The 19,580-nt window shown below is 39.3% G+C and overlaps 1 protein-coding gene across 1 annotated transcript; it reads left to right on the top strand.

The window, feature by feature from the left end:
- The first annotated feature begins 7,325 nt into the window (after window positions 1-7,325).
- LOC145095960 (uncharacterized) lies at window positions 7,326-8,858 on the top strand. Its single transcript, XM_079033761.1, has 3 exons — window positions 7,326-7,789; window positions 8,199-8,386; window positions 8,452-8,858. The coding sequence occupies exons 1-3, from the start codon at window positions 7,326-7,328 to the stop codon at window positions 8,856-8,858; spliced, it is 1,059 nt and encodes a 352-aa protein (XP_078889887.1).
- The last annotated feature ends 10,722 nt before the right edge of the window (window positions 8,859-19,580 follow it).

Here is a 19,580-nt window from a genome sequence, read left to right as displayed (position 1 = left end):
GAAAGGGTTTTATGCCGATTTAAAACCACTTTTATATCTTTAAGTATGACAAATAGTTGTTCATTTTCGGTCCTGGTATTTAGGACTACATAACTTTTGTAAGGAAAATATTGGATTTTTCTTGGTATCATACATCTCTTTACAAAGATCGATTTTCAAACTCTTACTGTCAAAAGCTTATGAACTCACCAACCTTTGTGTTGACACTTTTCAAAACTACTTGTATTCTCAGGAATTCAGTGAAACAGGAAATCAACCACGTTTTGAGGATGGGACGATAAATCGTCGAACAGTTCATTTTGTATCATAATGTAATTGATTTGAATCATGTAAACATATACTTTGGTGTAACTTTTTCAATTATATTTATGATGGTTGTATTTACTTTGAGCACTACTATACTCGTTGTTGTGATACTCTACATGAAGTCCTCCACCCCGGACGTTTCCGCCATCCTTGGTTTGGGGGTGTGACATCATCCCCCAGAGCATGACCAATCTCCTCCCACCAGTCCCTCGCTCTGTCCTTCAGAAGACAGGAGGCGAGTCTAACCTTGTCCCCCTCGGGACACTTGCTCGTACGAAAAGCGTTGGCAACATCAGCCAACCATCTGCTGCTAGCAATGGGGTCCCTAGCCCCATGATAATCTGGCGCCCCGCAGACCCTGAACTCTCGAAATGTCAAGGTACGTGCTCCCAGCAAAGCCATCATCTCGGTACGGAAGGCTCCCAGCCTCTCATCCAAAATCTCCAGTATGCCCTCCTTGACCGTGCCAAAGATCACAAGAGTCTGATCTAGCATACTGCGCGCAACCTCGGTAGATATCAACTCTCTCATTCGCTCATCGAGCTGCTCGGCTCCTAAACCCGAGCCTGATCCCTCTCTGGCGCCTGATCCGCCCGCTGGTCTCTCTCACAACGTCACCATGTTGAAACATATAACACAACCACTATTAGAAAACTCATCACTACTGCGAGACCAAACACACCCCCTACTAGGTTCCCGGTCTTGTCTTAGCCCTTCCCGAATCAAGTACGGATCCTCTGCTTTCAGTAGTACGGGCCCACACTACCTTCCACATCTATCCGTACTTTCCTCAGGAATTGCTTTGGCTCCACCAGGTCCCTTATCCACTACTACTGCTCCCATCACTATCTCATCCTAGGCTTACCCTAGAGAAACCTCTGACTCAACTCAACCAGTCCTCAGCTACTGAAGGTCTCTTTGTGATGCCAATTAGCCATCACCTGGATACCATCACATGTGACGAGGCTCAGGTAATCCTTCAAGTAAAAGACTCATCCCTACAACGGTTGGACTCAAACAAGAGCTGCACAATAGGGCCAAATCCAGCACTCTGAGATTATTCAACCCTGATCACATGTGACGTGACGTATCCACCTAATGGCTAACTCCCATCACTCAAAATCCCACAATGCACAAAGCAAGCAACATTCAGACGAGGGGAAAATCTAACCACAACATACTCAAGCAATCATATCCAAACAGCAAGAATCTGAACTAGCATGCAACACAAACTCATAAACTCAGGCATAACCTAAACAGGCTATCCTACTACTGTCTAATCAGCACTATCATGCAGCTCAAACACATATAATAGGCACATAAGGCATCATTCCTAGATCCTTAGTCCTAATCTAGCATACGGTTCTATCAACTGTTAATCGTAACATAAACTTGTATGGGTATCTTGGGGTACTTACTTGAGCTCGGTTGATTGCATGCACCACACCTCTTTTCTCTTTTCAAAGTTCTTTTTCTTTCTGAATTCTTGTTTTTCTAAAACTGTTTTTAGTTCTCAAAAATCTTTTTACGAAACTGTCTTTTCATTTTTTGAAAACTTTTCATCCGACCCCTCAGTTTGAGTTCAGGTACACCCGAGAGCATGCCCGAATCCCTCAAACCAAGGCTCTGATACCAACTTGTAACGTCCCAAAATTCAAGACTAAAATTTCATTTAATAAAACATTACGTTAAGCAAATTCATCGTTTTCAAACATAAACAAAGTATTAGTTTCCAAAATACATATTCATTATCAGAGTAAACATTCCCAGGCTGTCTAAGCTATGGTGTGTGCCATGCGATCATCCCGAGCTCCATCATCCGCTACCGGAAGTACCTGAAACCAAAACTGAAAACCGTAAGCATGAAGCTTAGTGAGTTCCCCACCCTACCACATACCATGCATAACCACATACTGCACATACTGGGCTGCGCCCGCTATCCTGTGCCTTGCCCCCTACCTCGGGCCTCGCCCGCTACAACGGCCCCGCCGCTCCAGGCCCCGCCTGGCTTCGAGCCCCGCTCGGATACAGATCTGTTTCACGTAGGCCTCGCCTGTCACAGGGCCTCGCCCACTAACATATAATAGCACATAAACATCTCACATAAGCTAAACACACACTAACGGATCTTGTCCAAAGGCCTCGCCTGTCTCTGGGCCCCGCCCCTGACCTGCTACTGATGAGTCATGGAACCCCGTCCATGCTCCTACTGGTAGTGAGATACGGGCCCAGCCCACGCTCACTCCCTTCCTGACTGGGGCCTCACCCCTGCTCTGCTGCTACTGAGATGTGGAACACCATCCACACTCTGCTATTGGTGAGATACGGGACCTCGCCCACACTCACTTCCCTACCAGGCACATACAAGTATCACACAGGCAACAAGTATAACCTATCATTTAAACCATTCCTTGGGCACATGCCCTCTATCATTGGACCTCGTCCCGAGTATCATACTAGCATACTGTGCCTAGGGCTAACCCTCGGGTCTTCTACTCATAACTACATGGGCCGGCATTGTGGCCGTAGATCCATTCATACAAAGGGAAACTCACCTGATAATGCTGAACTGCTGCTGCTAATTCCTTTGACCGCTACTTGACCACTAACTCCGAACTGCTGCTCCTCTAGCTCCCCGAGCTACCAATATCAACATAACCCTTAGTCTAACTGACCTTCAAAGGTCACTAAGTCAACTCTTGTCAAAGTCAAAGTCCTGGTCAAAGTCAACCTTCCAGGTCAACCCTACTCGCCGAGTCCACTTACTGACTCGCCGAGTTCTTATGCTCAAAGCCCTTCCAATCGCGACTTGACTCGCCGAGTCAGCCCCTGACTCGCCGAGTCTACAGATTCCCAAATCCTGTCCTGACCAACTCACTGAGTCCATGCTCGACTCGCTGACTCGAGTCTTAACTCGAAGGGTTTGGGACTACGCGACCTGACTCGCCGAGTCTAAGAACAGACTCGCCGAGCACACGACAATCTTCATCCAACTCGCCGAGTTCATGCCCATCTTCATCCGACTCGACGAGCTGTTCATCCCACTCGTCGAGTTCCTCCTCATCTTCAAGCTACTCACCGAGTCCACTCGAAGGACTCGCCGAGTCCATTCAGATCTACATACATGCAGAGGACTTTTGAGTCATGCATGGACTCCAAACTGTAGATCTACCCTTCCCAAGCCTATCCCCCACGTAAAGTTGCAAACTTTACATGTAGAGAGGGAGATCTAGGCAAAAAGCACCATAAACTAGGGTTTAAGGCCAAGGGGCTTCAAAATCGACTCAAGGGCTGATACTTTATGCTTCTCCAGTCGAACGTCAAGGAGGTCACCGGTCATACTAGTATGGTTATACGAACTCACAATAGTATCAACTAACCTTTGTTTTGCGGGATTTATTCCTTCCATAGTTTTATTTTAATTAGTAAAAGTACCTATCTACTTACTGGAGGGTATTCCAGGGACACAATCTTTAGTTTTATTTGTTTGAAAACCCTGGATACCACCAGTATGTATAGTAGTTTTATTTGTAATAAAACTACTATACATACTGGTGGTATCCAGGGTTTTCAAACAGATCCTACTATACATACTGGTGGTATCCAGGGTTTTCAAACAGATCTTACAGTACATACTGGTGATATCCAGGGTTTTCAAACAGATCTTATTGTACATACTGGTGGTATCCAGGGTTTACAAACAGATCTTACAGTACATACTAGTGGTTGCCAGGGTTTTCAAACGATCATATCTTTATGCAGTGACAAACAAACCTGTTAGAAAATATTGGATTTTCTTGGAAAGAATGCGTACATATCTCAGAACTTGATAACAATGGTTTTCGATACAAACGACATTTTACTTATACTGAAAAGAAACCATTCGTTCAAATTCAGTGACTAGTTTCCAATTCAAAAACATGCTTATGAACTCACCAGCTTTATGCTGATACGTTTTCAAAACCGCTTGTATTCTCAGGACAACATTAGACAGGTACCTTGCTAACTTTTGGAAAGACGGATATTTTTGGAGTCTCATCTTTATCTTTGCTTGTACCGACGTATACAAACCATGTTTTTAAAACAGATGTAAATATTCATATTGTAATGTAATGGTTGTGTTTACTTTTATTGCTATGATACTACGCATGACGTCACCCGCCCCCGGACGTTTCCGCCGTTGTTTTCTAATGGTTCGTGGGTGTGACATACTGGGTCCGTGAGCTGCATGCACAACGTACAACATAGTACGCCCAGAGTGCAAATTGTGTTTCATCCAACTCAATTAAGTCCTTAATGCATGAAGAATTTTCACTTAAACTTCAGATCTTAGACGTTTTAAGGGTCCTAAGGCATATAGTTGGAAACTTTATGACTTTGCATGCCATATATGCTCCCAACAACTTATTCTATCTCATTAAGACCTTTTTAAGGGTATTAACTCATGCATGGAGCCCTTGATGTCATAAAGTTTGCATTTTTATGATATAATCAAGCCAAAGGACCTTAGATCTATCCTTTTTAACCTATGGAGTTGCCCAAACTCCCAAGAGAGGATTTATGGACTCAAAAGAGGACTTCTAGAAAACCCTAACTCAACAAACAACAAGGATAAGCAAGGAGAAACCTTTTTACCTTCCAAAGCGTCCCAAGAAACTCTAGATGCAGGATGCTCATGCTCTTCCCACGTTCAAGGCTTGAACACCACTTCCTTGTTCTTGAAAATCCACTAGAATGGCCACCAAGAACACTTTAAGACACAAAACTCACCCTCTCTTGCAAAAATAGGGTGTTAGGACGAAAAGAGGCTATGGAGGCTGATTAGGGTTTAGTCCAAATGATATAAGCATGTTTCAATAGTGTCCAATCCAAGAAATTAGGGTTTGGTCATTGGCCTCGTATGCCCGCGTATGAGCCTCAGCCACCCATTGCATGCACACGCGTATGCTAAGCGTACACATATGTACGCCCAACGTACGAAGGGTCCTTTTTTCCAAAAAAATGAAATACTTGAGGGTAAAAACGGGGTACTTGGATTTGAGTGTTACACTAGATTTGGAGAGTTGTTGAGTTTTGGGTTCATGCATGATATCTTGATCTCATTTTCTCCTTATTGACCTAACTTGAGCTCAAGAGATGGACATGTATGTCTATAAATCAATGATTTTTATGATGCTTTGGGGTGAAGAAATCCTTCTAAAAAGTTTGACTGTATAACTTTAAGGATTAAGTGATTAGTGCATTACGATGTCCAGAGCTATTCCCACTACGTGGCAGATTTACCACCACGACATGGTGACGAATAACCTTGCGACTATTTTGTCCTAATGCTGCCACGACGTGACCGAAGGGTGTCTATGATGTGGGGGTCAGCTGAGGCTAACTTTGACTGTTGACTTTTTGACCATATTGACATTTGGTCAACATGGGGGTATTAGAGTGTAGACCGAGAAGGAAATTTTATATTGTTGGTTAGGTGATTCTTAGGGCCGGTCTTCACTATTTGAATGTTGTTATGTCGAGCTGCTATCTGCGAGGTGTCTTCTCACTATATTACCTATGTCATACTAGGGTGCATGGTAGAATAGTTAGGTCTTATTTGTTGATTAATGTTATGTGTTTTTATTGAGTTGTTGATAACTCCAGGACTGCTGATAGTCCACATGGCTGCTAATAACCCATAGGGCTGCTGTAAGCCCATAAGACTGTTGATAGTCCCAGGGTTGCTGATAACGCATAACTGTTTATTATGATTGGTTGTATGTGTTATTTTAGGTAAGTCACTAAGCTTCAACCTTACAGTTGTGGATTTAAATTTGTTTCAGGTACTTTAGATGATCGTGGGAAGGCGAAGGATTGACTGTACACTCCATCGACAATTTTTGCGATTCCGCATTTTTGTGATACTCTGATTTTTAGGATGACTGTATTTTGACACTTATGGTTTCTTGACTTAGTTTTCCTGGAAACAATGTTTTTACTTAATTTAAAAATGAAAAATTTGGTTGTGATTTTGGGATGTTACAAGTTGGTATCAGAGCCATGGTTTGAGGGTTTTGGATGAACACTCGTGTGATTCCAGACTCAAACTAAGGATCTGAGGAATTTTTATTAAAGATTTTCGGAAAAGATAAATTCTTAAGGAAGGAAGAAGAAGATGAAATGTATATAGTCATCCGGAGCTCGAAGAGTGATTTCCCAAAATATCCACACTTGTCTTATATGTTGTAATTGAGTTGCTGTTATAAGAGTTGGATGATAGAGTTGCCTGATTTTGTGATGCCTAGTAGCCTAGGGGAATGCTTGTGATGCTATGCTAGGAGTTAAAATTAATACCGTTAATTGCTATGTGTATACTATATAGTTGTACATAATTAGGATTTTATAGCCTTAGAATGCCTGGTTTAGCCTTATTTCATGTTCCTTGTTTGGTTGTGGACTTGGGGTGGAATCATTTATTCGACCGTCTATCAGCTCACGATTATGTATGATTGGTATATGCAGAGCAATTAGGGAGATTAACGGAGACTTCTATCAGTGCGGGAAGGTAGTTAAGATAAAACTTAGGATGAGTACCTAAGCATTTGATGTGGCTTTAGAGCATATAAATGTGTGTGCTAATGCACTTAGTATGGAATAGCTTAGTGACTTGAGACAGTTGGAGGAATTCTGAGTCAAATAAGGATATGTGTGGAAGCTAGTATAGGCCCGTACTATTGAAAGCCCAGGATCCGTAGGAGATTCAGGAAGAGTCCTGAGACTAATAAGGAGCTAGTAGGGGTTTGTATCGTGTATATATATATATATATATATATATATATATATATATATATTATGGCCTGATTTTTGACCCTTTTCCTTGCATGTTTCAATATGGTGGTGACTAACCGAGGTTCAGGCTCTAGCGATCCAGAGAAACCGGGTACCGATGATGACGAGATCTGTAGGATCATTGCCACTAATGTGGCCGCAAAGACGAGGGAGGCAATCCTGAAGATGTTTGGGTCTATTAAGAAAAGATGATTGAGCTGTTTGAAGAGCACTACGTCACTGTCACAGAGGCTGCTGCTGCCACAACCACTGCAACCGTGGTCACCGCGAGATTGCATAAGGGTGATTCGATGCAGTACCGGGAATTCAAAAACATGAAGCCCCCAGAGTTTGATAGGACCAAGGACCCGATTGCTGCGATGAGATGGATTTCTGATGTTAAGGGTTGTTTTTATATCTGTTCGTGTACAGAGGATCTGAAGGTTCTATTTGCGCAAAAACTTCTTCACTTGGGAGCGAAGGACTGGTGGAATTTTGTGACTACTAGTTACTCTCCTGCGGAGCGGGCCGCAGTGACATGGGAGTGGGTTTTTAAGATGTTCTGGGATGAGTATGTTCCTTTGGTGGAGAGAGGGTGGTTGGCTCAGGAGTACCTGTCACTTAGGCAGACGACAAAGTTGGCGACTGAGATCACCAGGATGTTCCATGAGAGGTCCTTGCTTTGTCCAGAGTACGCTTCTTCAGAGTAGGTGTATATGATTTGGTACTTGAGTATGCTCAAGAAGGATATCAGAGAGTTTGTGACGAACTCCCAATACCATACATTTGTTTAGCTACAATCCAATGCCAGTAGGATGGAGATTGAGTTGGTGTCACATGTGAGAGAGGGTGAGGCAGATACCCGAAGGAAAGAGAAGAGGCATGTTCTAGTGCAGTCGCAGTTGGCTACTAAGTGGTTCAAACCCACAGATTTGAGATCAGGAGGCCAGAGAGGCCGCACTTACAGCAAGTGCGGTAAGGATCATGAGGGGTCATGTCGGACCGAGGTCGGTTTGTTATATGTGTGGAAAGGAGGGACATTTTGCAAAGGATTGTCCGAAGGGTTTTTGTGTTTGCTTCAGCTACAATCAGACAGAACATGTGAAGGCCGATTTCCCATTGCTCTCCTCGAGATCAATACAGACTCCAGCTCCTGCGACTTTGCGTATCACTGACGGACACCAGGGGAAGGACGAGGCCCCAAAAGCCCAAGGAAGAGATTTCAAGTTGACAACAGAGGAGGCCAGGGTGGGGCCAGCTGTCATTACTGGTTTTTATACATTTATATTTCTATCAATTTATATTTCCTATACACTTATATACATGTTTATGTAGGTACGTTCTTAGTGAATTCATTACCTGTGTTAGTGCTGTTTGACTCAGGTGCGAGTCAATCTTTTGTGCTATCTTCGTTTAGCAGGGATTTTCGTGTTCCCCTTGGATTATTGGATCGACCTCTGGAGGTCGCCATCGCCGATGACCACACGATTTCAGCCTCAGATGTTTACCGTGACTATGTGCTAGAGATTTTTGGTGTGGGATTTTCGATAGACCTTGTTCCTATTCCGATGACAGATGTATGTGTGATCGTGGATATGGATTGGTTGAGTCAGTTCGAAGCATTGATTGATTTTGAGTGTCAATTAGTGGTAGCTCATACCCCAAGTGAGGGAGAGCTGACTAAATATGGGGAGGGAACTAGAGTTGGTTCAACCTTCTATTCAGCCTCCAGGGCTAGGTAATATCTTTAACATTGATGTTTAAGTTACCTTGCATATGTGGTTGACACTATTGTGGAGGAGAAGAAGACAGTTTCAGATGTCCCTACGGTGAGAGAATTTCTTGATTTTTTCTAGATGACCTACTAGGCGTGCCTCCTGAGAGGTAGGTGGAGCTTAGGATCGATCTGATCCACGGTGATGATGGGTTTTGAGCACTATAACATCCCTATGGTGCACATACAACCCTAATGCTTTGGATTTGTGTTTTCTCAAGTTATACATGCGATAAAATTATCCAAAGCAAGAAACCTACAACTAGCATACAACATTGATATTTGAAACATAAAAACTAGTTAGATAAATACCTCTTTGTTGTAGCTTGTAATCCTTGGCCTTTCAAGAGCTTTAGTACCTCAAGTGTGATACCTCTAATGTGTCACAAACACCAAAAGCGAGTGGAGGATTATGAGAGATAGGCTAGGAGGCACACAAAAATGGCTAGGGTTCTTCTTGGAACTCTTATGCCATTTTTGGTGTTGCTAGGGGTTACATTTATAGTGTAGAATTCCTAGGGTTTCACTTGTAAACCCTAATTCACCTCCTTGGGCCTTTAATCCAATAATCCATATGATAAGCCCTTTGGACTAACTCTTCATGGACTCCCACATAAAATTAGTCCATCCTTATCAACATGGATCATTAGCCCAAACCATATGTATTACTGATTTACTTAATCAGTCCCCATTAATTTAATCAGTCTCTTTTGATCAGTAAGTTAATTCCAAATTAATTCTTGACCAGTACGGATTAAATAATATGATTTATCAATTAATATATTATTCTTATAATATATTAATAAATCATAAATAACCTCTTTCTCAAATATCCATCCTATCAAATTGCTCCGATGAAGGCAACCCAAAAGGACCATGCTACTATCAGGTCAAAAGCCGCTGTCGAACTCTGATCTTATCAGTAATGCGTCCTTTATATAAGGGATAAAATATTCCTCCATTCTACAATATATCGTATGGACTGAGACATGGATTATAATCATTCTCTCTGTCCATGGGTTGTTTCTCGATTTCCGACTTATGACGACTGACAATCAGACTACAACTAAACACATCAATTTAGTCCAGGCTTGGCCAAGCGCTTAGGGTGTCATCACTAAATCATTGAGGGGCCCACAAATATCTCTTTTATCCCACTTTGGGTAAAAGGAACGAATAAACTTCGACTCATATGCTTGCTCAATTTACTCATCAAATCAAACACAACAATACGTTTCATAACACCAAGTTACTGGTGCGTGTACGTATCATCAATGTGCAACCGACTTGTAAACTACAACTCATATGTCTCTATTTCAAGAATATAAGATATTATCGTCTCACAATCACTCATGATAAAATCCATGAATTGATTCAGATGAGCAAGGGTTTAATCCAATACTCAAATCTTATTTCAGCAGTACTCATGAATACTGCAGCAACCTTGTGCTATGTCTAAAAACTTAGACAACATATAGTCAGATTCATGACAGTCTTACCTCATTACTTACTTCCAAATTATGATTGACTATGGATGTTTGAATAATCTTATTATTCGGGAAGTAAAACATGCAAAGAGAAACACAAGAATAATCCAATCCAATATGGTCTCAACCATATTGATTACACATTATTCATTGTATAATGTTTCGAATAATCAACTTAATACTTGAATTAAAACAACAGTTATCCCATGCTCCAAGCATGCACACTATGTTCGCCTATGGTTCTTACCTTATGAAATAGATCAATTGAACACATTTCCAATGATGCTCATTTCACAATTCCCTAATCCTCATTTCACATTTCCAATGATGCTCATTTCCAATTAAACACATTTCCAATGATCTAAACTCACATGCAATTATCCTTTTGTAATGTCAAGGCACCAAAGTCACAAAGACTTGTCAATGATATTACAAATCGTTCCATTTGGAGATTGTTACAAGACAACTCCATAGATACGAAGTCTCACATTCAAAGTACATTCCTTTGAGCATCCTTCTTGCATAAAAGTTTCTAACCTACACATAGATTCTTAACATCCAACTCCCATTATGGAAACATTACCATATTTACCATATGAAAACTCATTTTTAATAGAATCCTATCTATTCATAATAATGTCAATATGATCCATTCATTTACTATACTTCCAACTGCCCATAAGTGACCAATCCTTAGCGAACCTTAGATAGTCATTGACAGTTGTTTAACTACTTTAGTCATATCTGGTTCTGGTCCTTTTCCCTCTTAATGCCCTATACATTTGGAACAGACAAAACGGTCAAATATTACAACATATGCAATTGATCCTATACCCGAAGCATATGGAATACAATTCTTAATGTTTTACATAATGACATGATACTTGACCAGTCCTTTGCTATAATATTGGCATATATAGAATTTCTTATGTTGAAACATTTCAACATGACCTTTATATTAAAATTTCAATCTAAGCTTTTAGATTCGAAATGAAGTATGATTGTCTCTCTCTTAAATCCTTCTATATCGAAACAACTTTTCAAATGTGACAACCAGAAATTTTCTATCCTGTCCAGTCAAACACTTTATTAATAGCCAAACTTATTTCTGCCATGTTTTAGCATAATTAGGAGTCTGTTTGAGCATTCCGAGCCTTGTACACTTATGGAATAAGTGTTAGAAAGTAACTACTAAATCCTCAACAGAAAATTTATGCCCTAAACTCCATGAGATGGAGTTTATGTCTGTAAACATGGAGTTTACGGCCGTAAACTCAATAGGGCCGTGAACCCTCACCTATATAAGTGATTCTTGATCATTTCTAGCCATTTTCTCACTTTTCAAACCCAAGAACTTCAGTTTTCTCTCAAGTATCATCGGGATCTTCGTCCCCGATCTTCAAAATTCGTAAGTTTATTTTCCTAACTAGTTGATATCTTACATGAACTAGTGATCTTACACGATTTCATCCGTGAAATCATTCCATTTTGTAGATCTTCAAGTTTCATCAAGAACACCAAGAACACACACTAGTGTTCTTGGCCAAAACCGACCATTCAAGCTCCTAGATCGTAAGTACTCTTGTTCTAACCCATTATACACTAGGTTTAACATGTTTAGAACTTACAAATCATAAAGAAACACTAGATCAAAGGAGTTTACGGCCAAGACATGTTCTTGGTCCGTAAACCTCTATAAGTGGGGCAAATTGCACCTTAGTCCCTTACCAAGCCTTGGATACTAGTCTAGATCATATCCTTGATGTACTTAGGACCTTAAAACATCAAAAGACCACGAATCATTAGAGTTTACAACCATAATCACGTGGAGAAATGGTCCATGGGCCGTAAACTCCACAAAGGAGTGAAATGATGCCACAATCACTTCCAAAGGCTTAGACATGAAGTAGGAATGCTTCTTTATGACTTATAGGCTTCAAGACACAAAATGGTAGAAGTACCATGAGTTTACGGCTGTAAACTCATGAGTTTACAACCGTAAACTCCAAAGGAGTTGGTCCCAAGGCCGTAAACTCATAAGGAGTTTACCCTTGGACCCTAAACTCAAAACCCAAGTCCTACAACCCTTAGATGCAATCCTTAGGACTTTTAGCACTTAAATCAAGTGTTTTGCATGTCTTAGGATGGCTTAACTTGTCTAATTAGTGTTTTAATCACTAATTGTATGCATACATATGTCTTCATATGTTATTAGGATCATTGTGTGTGTTTAAGTCTTCACTTAACACCAATCACTTATCCGACACTTCCATCCGATCCACTTACTACAGGTGAGTTCATACCCCTTAATTAACCCTTTAAAATGTTTATAAATGCTTTTATGGGGGGGGGGGGGGGGAGGGAATACAAGTTGAATCATGTTAGTTATTATATCAATCACATGTGATTAATAACTAGCATACAAATGAATTTACTATACTTTTAACTGTTTTACAAAACATATTACTTCAAATGACTTCTCAAACGTTTTACATGTTAAAACTCTTTATCAAACTATCTTACATACTGTATGTTTCCTTTCAAACTCTATTACAATGGTGTTTCAAACAAAGGTTTTCTCAAGCTTAAAACTGTTCTTATCAAACAAACTGCTTTCAAATCGTTTTATAAACTGACATCATGTCATATTTTCTTAGTTATTAAACTTTTCAAAGGTTTTACAAAACTTCTTTTATACTTTTATATTGTCAAATGCATGCCCATATATGTATAGTTATATAAGTAATGTTTAAAGGACTTAGTGTCACACCCCCAAACCAGAACGGCAGAAACGTTCGGGGGCGGAGGACGTCATATTCAGTATCATAACAGTTCATAGAAAGGAAAGTACACACCACCATACATATATAAAGGTTTTAGAAATGTTTACATAATTGTATTCATTACATGTTCAAAAGATAAATACATAAACATCTTTCAAAAGAAGTAATTAACGCCAGCGCGTTAATCCCCAAAAGTTGATTTCCAAACCTGCTTAGCGGTTCCCTGAGAATACAAGTTATTTCAAAGAGAAAGTGTCAACAATTAAGTTGGTGAGTTCATAAGTAGTGTTTTGAGAAAATGCACGCCATTCGAAAGTTTGTGTATGTTTTCCAGAAAACGTGGTATTTTCAAATGAAAAGAGTTATGATTCGTTGTGTTGAAATGAATGTATTAGATCCAGAAAATCCCATATTTTCCCTAATAGTTGAGATATGATTTGTTGTGTTTTCCAAGAAAAACCCTTATTTTCTTATAAAAGTATGAAATGCATATGAATGTTCGTATTACAAGTCGTAAATAATTGTACCAGGAAAATCCCTTATTTTCCTATTAGTTGTTTGTTTTAGATGCAGGAAAAACCCTTATTTTCCTAACATAATTGGCAGTCTCTAAGACCGAAAATTGCAAGCAACCGACGTGCTTAAAAGGTGTGGCATAGTTTTATATAATAAAGCTATACGAAGATCGCACTTGTTAGATAAAGAATAGTTCTAATAGCTACTCGTTCATAAAAGCCTAATACCATAATAATTGTATATCCGATGAGTTTTATAACCATACTGAACATAATATGCCTGTAGCGACGTTCTTCAGGCGTCGTAGCGTTATGACAAACTGTCACCCCAAAGGACGGACTGTAGCTAACAGTCAGGGCGCGGGATCATGACTTCCCGTATAGATCTATACACATTTGACACGTTCTCCGAACGGGAGACTCTGGTTATAGACATGACTTGAAGCGGTACCTTTTAGCAAAAAGGTATGATTTGAAGATGTACACGTCTCACGGATTCTCAACTAAGTCTGTATTAAAGTAGTAGTTTTGTATGCAAAGTTTATCTTTTTTCACAATGTTTGACAAGCATAAATCATAAGTTCTTTGAATGCATAAAATGATTTAGTAAAGAATGTTACCCTTGATATGATGTATTTGTATGTAAACATATAAATAAAACATTATTTCTATTTAGAAAACATATTGTATCCCAAGAGGGTAAAGCTGTGTTGTGAGGTGTTCTGCATGATGATGACTTCCTAAGATAGTTAAAACAACAGTATGAAAAGTATAGCAAAAGATCGACGTTTCACACGATTTTAGTCGTGTGTTTACTTGTATTCCCCCCTTTAAAAGTGTTTAAAAAGCATTTAAAAAGCATTTAAAAAAGCATTTAAAGTGTGGTTGTAGGGGTATGAACTCACTTGATAGATTGCAGAAAGTGAGACGAAAACCGAGCAGAACTTCTACTCGAGAAAGCGGATTTCTCGGGATTCTCGGGAATCTCGGGAGCGTAAAACTTCCTTCCAAACTTGGATATGAAAACCGGGCCCTTGGGATGACTCCGAGGGTTGAAACGCAGAGCTTCGGCGCGAGAAAGGAAGGAAATTAGCAAATATGGCCGGCACCCTCGCACCCTTTATATAGGGGCTAAAAGACCTCGGTACGCGGGGCGTACGAGACGTCATGGATGAACGCATCCTCGGACGAAGCATCGAAGCAACGTGGACAATCCGGAGCCTAGCATCCGAGTATGCTGGGCGTACGAGGGTACGCTGGGCGTAACCCGGATTGGTCCGATGACTCCTCCTTCGGATAATACCGGATTTTTAATTTAATTTATATTTTTATTATTTAGCAAACTTCGAAAATTCATATCTTTGTCATACGAACTCCGTTTTTGACGTTCTTTATATCCACGCGAAGGTGAGACTACGATCTACAACTTTTGTTTAGACTCTATCGGCAAAATTTGAGTTTATTTTTAATATTATATTTTTAATACGTCGGAACAGGAAAAGTCCGTTAAAGTTCCATAACTCCTTCATCCGACGTCCGTTTCTGTCAGACTTTTTACCGTTGCGCTTCTATTGTTGAGACCTTCAATTCTCATTTAGTTTGCGTCGGCTAAATGTTTCTCGATCTCTGTTTCGAGTTTTTAGCCGTCTACTGTTATATTCGTAACTTAGAAAAATCATAACTTCTTCATACGAAGTCAGATTTGGACGTTCTTTTTATGTATGTTCACGGTTTAATGATATCTACGACTTTCATTTAGATATTTAAGGCTAAAATGTATTGTATTGGAACTTCGTGTTTTTTGTTTAATCGGTGTTGCCGGTTTTGTCGGAAATCTTAGAATGATCATAACTTCTTCGTTATAACTCGGATTTTTGTGTTCTTTATATGTATGAAAACCTTGTTACGATATCTACCACTTAGTACACTCATTTACGGTTTTATTAAAGTTTAAATTTTGACCTGAATTTTGCTGTTGTTACACTTAGGACGGCTAGCTCGCTTTATTTCCTTTTCCTCGTTGGGATGTGGCCTTAGGGCATCAGTTATTCGTCCGAATGTCGTCTAAATATTAATTATATATCATGTATACATATATAGACATAAAAGTTCCATCAGTCAGTTCAATACCTTTGGGTAGCAAAGGCATACTTTCAGTTATACACGTACATTAATGATAACTATAATAGGTATAGTTAGGAGATACTCCTTACTATTCCAAGTACAAGGAATCTCACAAGAGTCAGTTCATTCATGAGTCCATACTAATACATTACATACTATATGAATAGATAGATTTACATAGATACGCTTACATGAATACGCTTACATGAATACATTTACATAGATACGCTTACAAGAATACGTTTACATAGATACGCTTACATGAACACGTTTACATTAATACGTTTAATAGATACTATTACATAGAATTTGTTACAAACATTTCGGGACTTACCATTCCACACCCAAAGCTGTTAGCTACAGTAGGGAAAATGATCATCGACGGGTGTCTACGGTTATACTGTTCGGCGAGTTTCCACGCCGAGAATATCCTAGTACAAAAGGATACAATTTTTAGTTATTATATTATTTTCCTTCCTTTACTTTGTGACACATTCACATAAACGACGAGGTAGGATATATTTGATATAGATAGACTATTTTCCTTATTACCTTTATATTGTGACTCTTACGCATAAACATTGAGGTAAACTATAGTTTTATAATAATAGTTAAACAAGGAAAAACTGTCACATTTACAGTGATGCTTACTTACAAAACAGTCAGGTCTTGGTAGAAGACTACTTTCAAAATAGTTGGGTCTTGGTAGAAGGCTACTTTCAAAACAGTCGGGTCTTGGTAGAAGGCTACTTTCAAAACAATCGGGTCTTGGTAGAAGGCTACTTTCAAAACAGTCGAGTCTTGGTAGAAGACTACTTTTAATACTAGTAGGAAATATGAGATTTTCTAGGGTTTTTAAATGTTTACAATTACTTACAAACACTTTCATACTTATACAAACTTTTCTTCAAACATTTACAAGTCTTTCTTTACAGTTTTACAAATCAAAGACACATTAATACTTATGAATTCACCAGCTTTATTGTTGATACTCGCTTTCAAAATAACTTGTATTCTCAGGTTACAAATAGACAGGTACGACGACCAGGTTTTGTGAAGACGGAGCAGTCAAGACTCGTCTTTTATTTTGAACATTCATTATGTTGTTTTATACTATGAAAGAACACACATGTATTTAAAATTATACTATTAATGCAATGGATGATGTTGTTGCTTGTTTACTACTTTGTATTGTTGTGATACATTACATGACGTCCTCCGCCCCAGAATGTTTTCGCCGTTCTTGGTTTTGGGGTGTGACAGATTGGTATCAGAGCATTGTTTATAGTGAATTAAGTATATCAACCCATAGAAGATATACTAACTATAAATACAATGGGATTAAAATACTCTGACTAAGAGTTTATACTTTTAAATAATAAAATATTTAACTAAGTATACATACCTGCATTCATCTTAAAATCAGTGTCACAATGACAAGAACAAAAGTATTGCGATTGTTGAATATCACAAGTAAGCTCAGGGATGTATGGTCAGTCTTGGGAGTAGCATAGCCTGATGAACTATGTTGGTCCAAGGAGTGATTGGCATATGCCCAAGAATGGTTGTGATGTGGCAACAAGTCTAAAAACTTACCAACACTACCACAATGAGAACATTAGAATAGAACATAGGTCTAAAATACTATGGGAGTATTTTGTGTTACTATACTTACTTACTTGAAAACTAAAAAGATCTTCATTACTAGGTCAATAGTTGCTAAGTGGATACACGAAGGTTATATGTAACTAGGATGATATAGACTTAGAATCTGAGAATTTTTTCTTTACCCCTATTCCTTGTGAATTTGGAATTAAGGTCATTTATTCGAAGGCCTATCCTGTTTTGATTACATATAACTGGTATGCACTTTACAAGTAGGGAGGTAACTAATGAAGATTATCTAATAATTATGTAGTTAGTTCGACTAATAATTATTTCCTCACCCCAATTCTCGCGTAGATAACATGGTTGGACTCCATCCCCACGACGACCCGTACCTTCCGAACGAAGGAATGCTGGATGGTTTTGAGAAGAACCAGAGGATGATCATCCAATCCCTTTGAATGATCACCATGCTGAAGACCTATCAGATGATGATAACTTTGAGCCCAAAGTTGAGAACCTACCCCCGGTAGCTCCCATTCCAAATCCTAACCCTCGTCCGACTTTTCATGGCCCGATGCCTCCTTGGGTAGAATGCTTGGAAACATGGAGCGAAGAGGAAGATCAACCTATGCCGTTTAATGGAGACCGAAGCTTCTACAATGTAAGCAAAAGGAGCTCGGAAGACAGAGTTCTACCAATCCTGGTCCGTAGAGTTGCCCGAAACGAGATTCAGGGCAGGACAACTCTCCATCGTATCGCAGAGGTTGATGCCAATGCAGGAATGCATACCATCCGCACCAATTGCCTTGAACACATTCAAGAGAGATATGAGAGAGACCATGAGACCCTACTACAAGAACTATCTGAAACACGAGCCGAAGTCATAGAGCTCCGAGTACGCCAAAGGGTGTACGAAAGACACCTGCTTGATATGGAATGTCAACTAGCTGAACTACGGGTTCACCTTAGGGGTGACCATCGCCAGTAGGAGATGCTTTACTTTCTTTCTTTGTTTTAAGGAATCGTTTTCCTATCTATGCCTTATGTGGCACTTTTCTTACCAAAGTTCAGATTTGTGATACAAGATGCTTATTGACTTTCTTACCAAAGTTCAGATTTCCGATACAAGATGCTTCGATAAGACTTTATATAGGCTTCTCAAACTCATACACCTTTCCTTAGATGGCTCATATGTGTGTCTAAACTATTTCTGAGCTTACAGTAGTAAGCCTCGAATGTTCAGACTATTTTCCATTTCTCACAATTTGAACTATGAAGAGGGATGCTGTAATCATAATCAAATTTGAGAATGCAATTAACACAAATTTTATCTCTTTAAATCTACTTAGTGAAAGCGTTTCCTCACAATCCTTTTTTGAAGCGGAGAGAAACCTTTTGTCACTTAGATTTTATGGTGTATGTGTTCCTATCCATGTGAATTTGTCATAACCATAATTACAAGACAAGGTTTGTGACAAATCCAAACTCATATGGATTGAACTTTTTCAATCTTAATTTCTTGCCATTTGGTAGCACAAAGGACTACCATTGCTTCCAAGTTATTGAGCAGCTCACCCACACTGATCAATGTACTTTCACCGATCAAGGTGCTTTGCCTTATGCAATCAAATGAGGACTCATAGAACTCACATGTATAGTCGAGTTAACTGGAATGGCACATAAACAAGAATGTGTCAACATGATAGGTTATGAACCTCAAGTCGTGTGCTAGTGATAAACAATCGGTTTATTCTTGATTAGTTCTTGAAGCTATTCAAGACCATTAAGACTCCCACTGACCTTTTGACATATAAGATTTTCTTGTCAAGAACCATTCCTTGACAAACAAATACTCAAGAGTTAGTGCAGGCTCTTATCAAGAAACACTTCATTTAATTGGTCTTAGTTGGTCGTTGTTTTAGCCAAAACATCACAACTACCAATTAGAAATGTGCACGAGCAAGATAAATTTTCTACCCCACATTTCATGATTGTTATAAACCTACTTAGGATATGTTACTCATAACTCTAAGACTCGATTTTGGTACGAAGTATGACTCATCCTTTTGATTTTAACCATTTTAACAATTCCCGATACCTCTTCTTTGCCATACAAGTGCACTAAGGTGTCCTTAGAGGATCAACTGTGATATGGTTCCATAATTATAAGGAT

The sequence above is a fragment of the Lactuca serriola genome, chromosome 3 (genome assembly GCF_051521515.1).
Source record: "Lactuca serriola cultivar US96UC23 chromosome 3, Lser_US96UC23_V15, whole genome shotgun sequence".
NCBI classification, from domain to species: Eukaryota; Viridiplantae; Streptophyta; class Magnoliopsida; order Asterales; family Asteraceae; genus Lactuca; species Lactuca serriola.
Note: the sequence above shows the minus strand (reverse complement) of the source record. Positions and strands in the feature narration are given on the sequence as shown.

What these genes read in the sequence shown, in the direction of transcription:
- LOC145095960 (XM_079033761.1), top strand. Translation starts at nt 7,326, where the DNA reads ATGATTGAGCTGTTTGAAGAGCACTACGTCACTGTCACAGAGGCTGCT. An exon ending in ACCAGGATGTTCCATGAGAG is followed by an intron (nt 7,790 to 8,198) that starts GTCCTTGCTTTG and finishes TGTTTGCTTCAG; the next exon opens with CTACAATCAGACAGAACATG. An exon ending in GGGGCCAGCTGTCATTACTG is followed by an intron (nt 8,387 to 8,451) that starts GTTTTTATACAT and finishes ATGTTTATGTAG; the next exon opens with GTACGTTCTTAGTGAATTCA.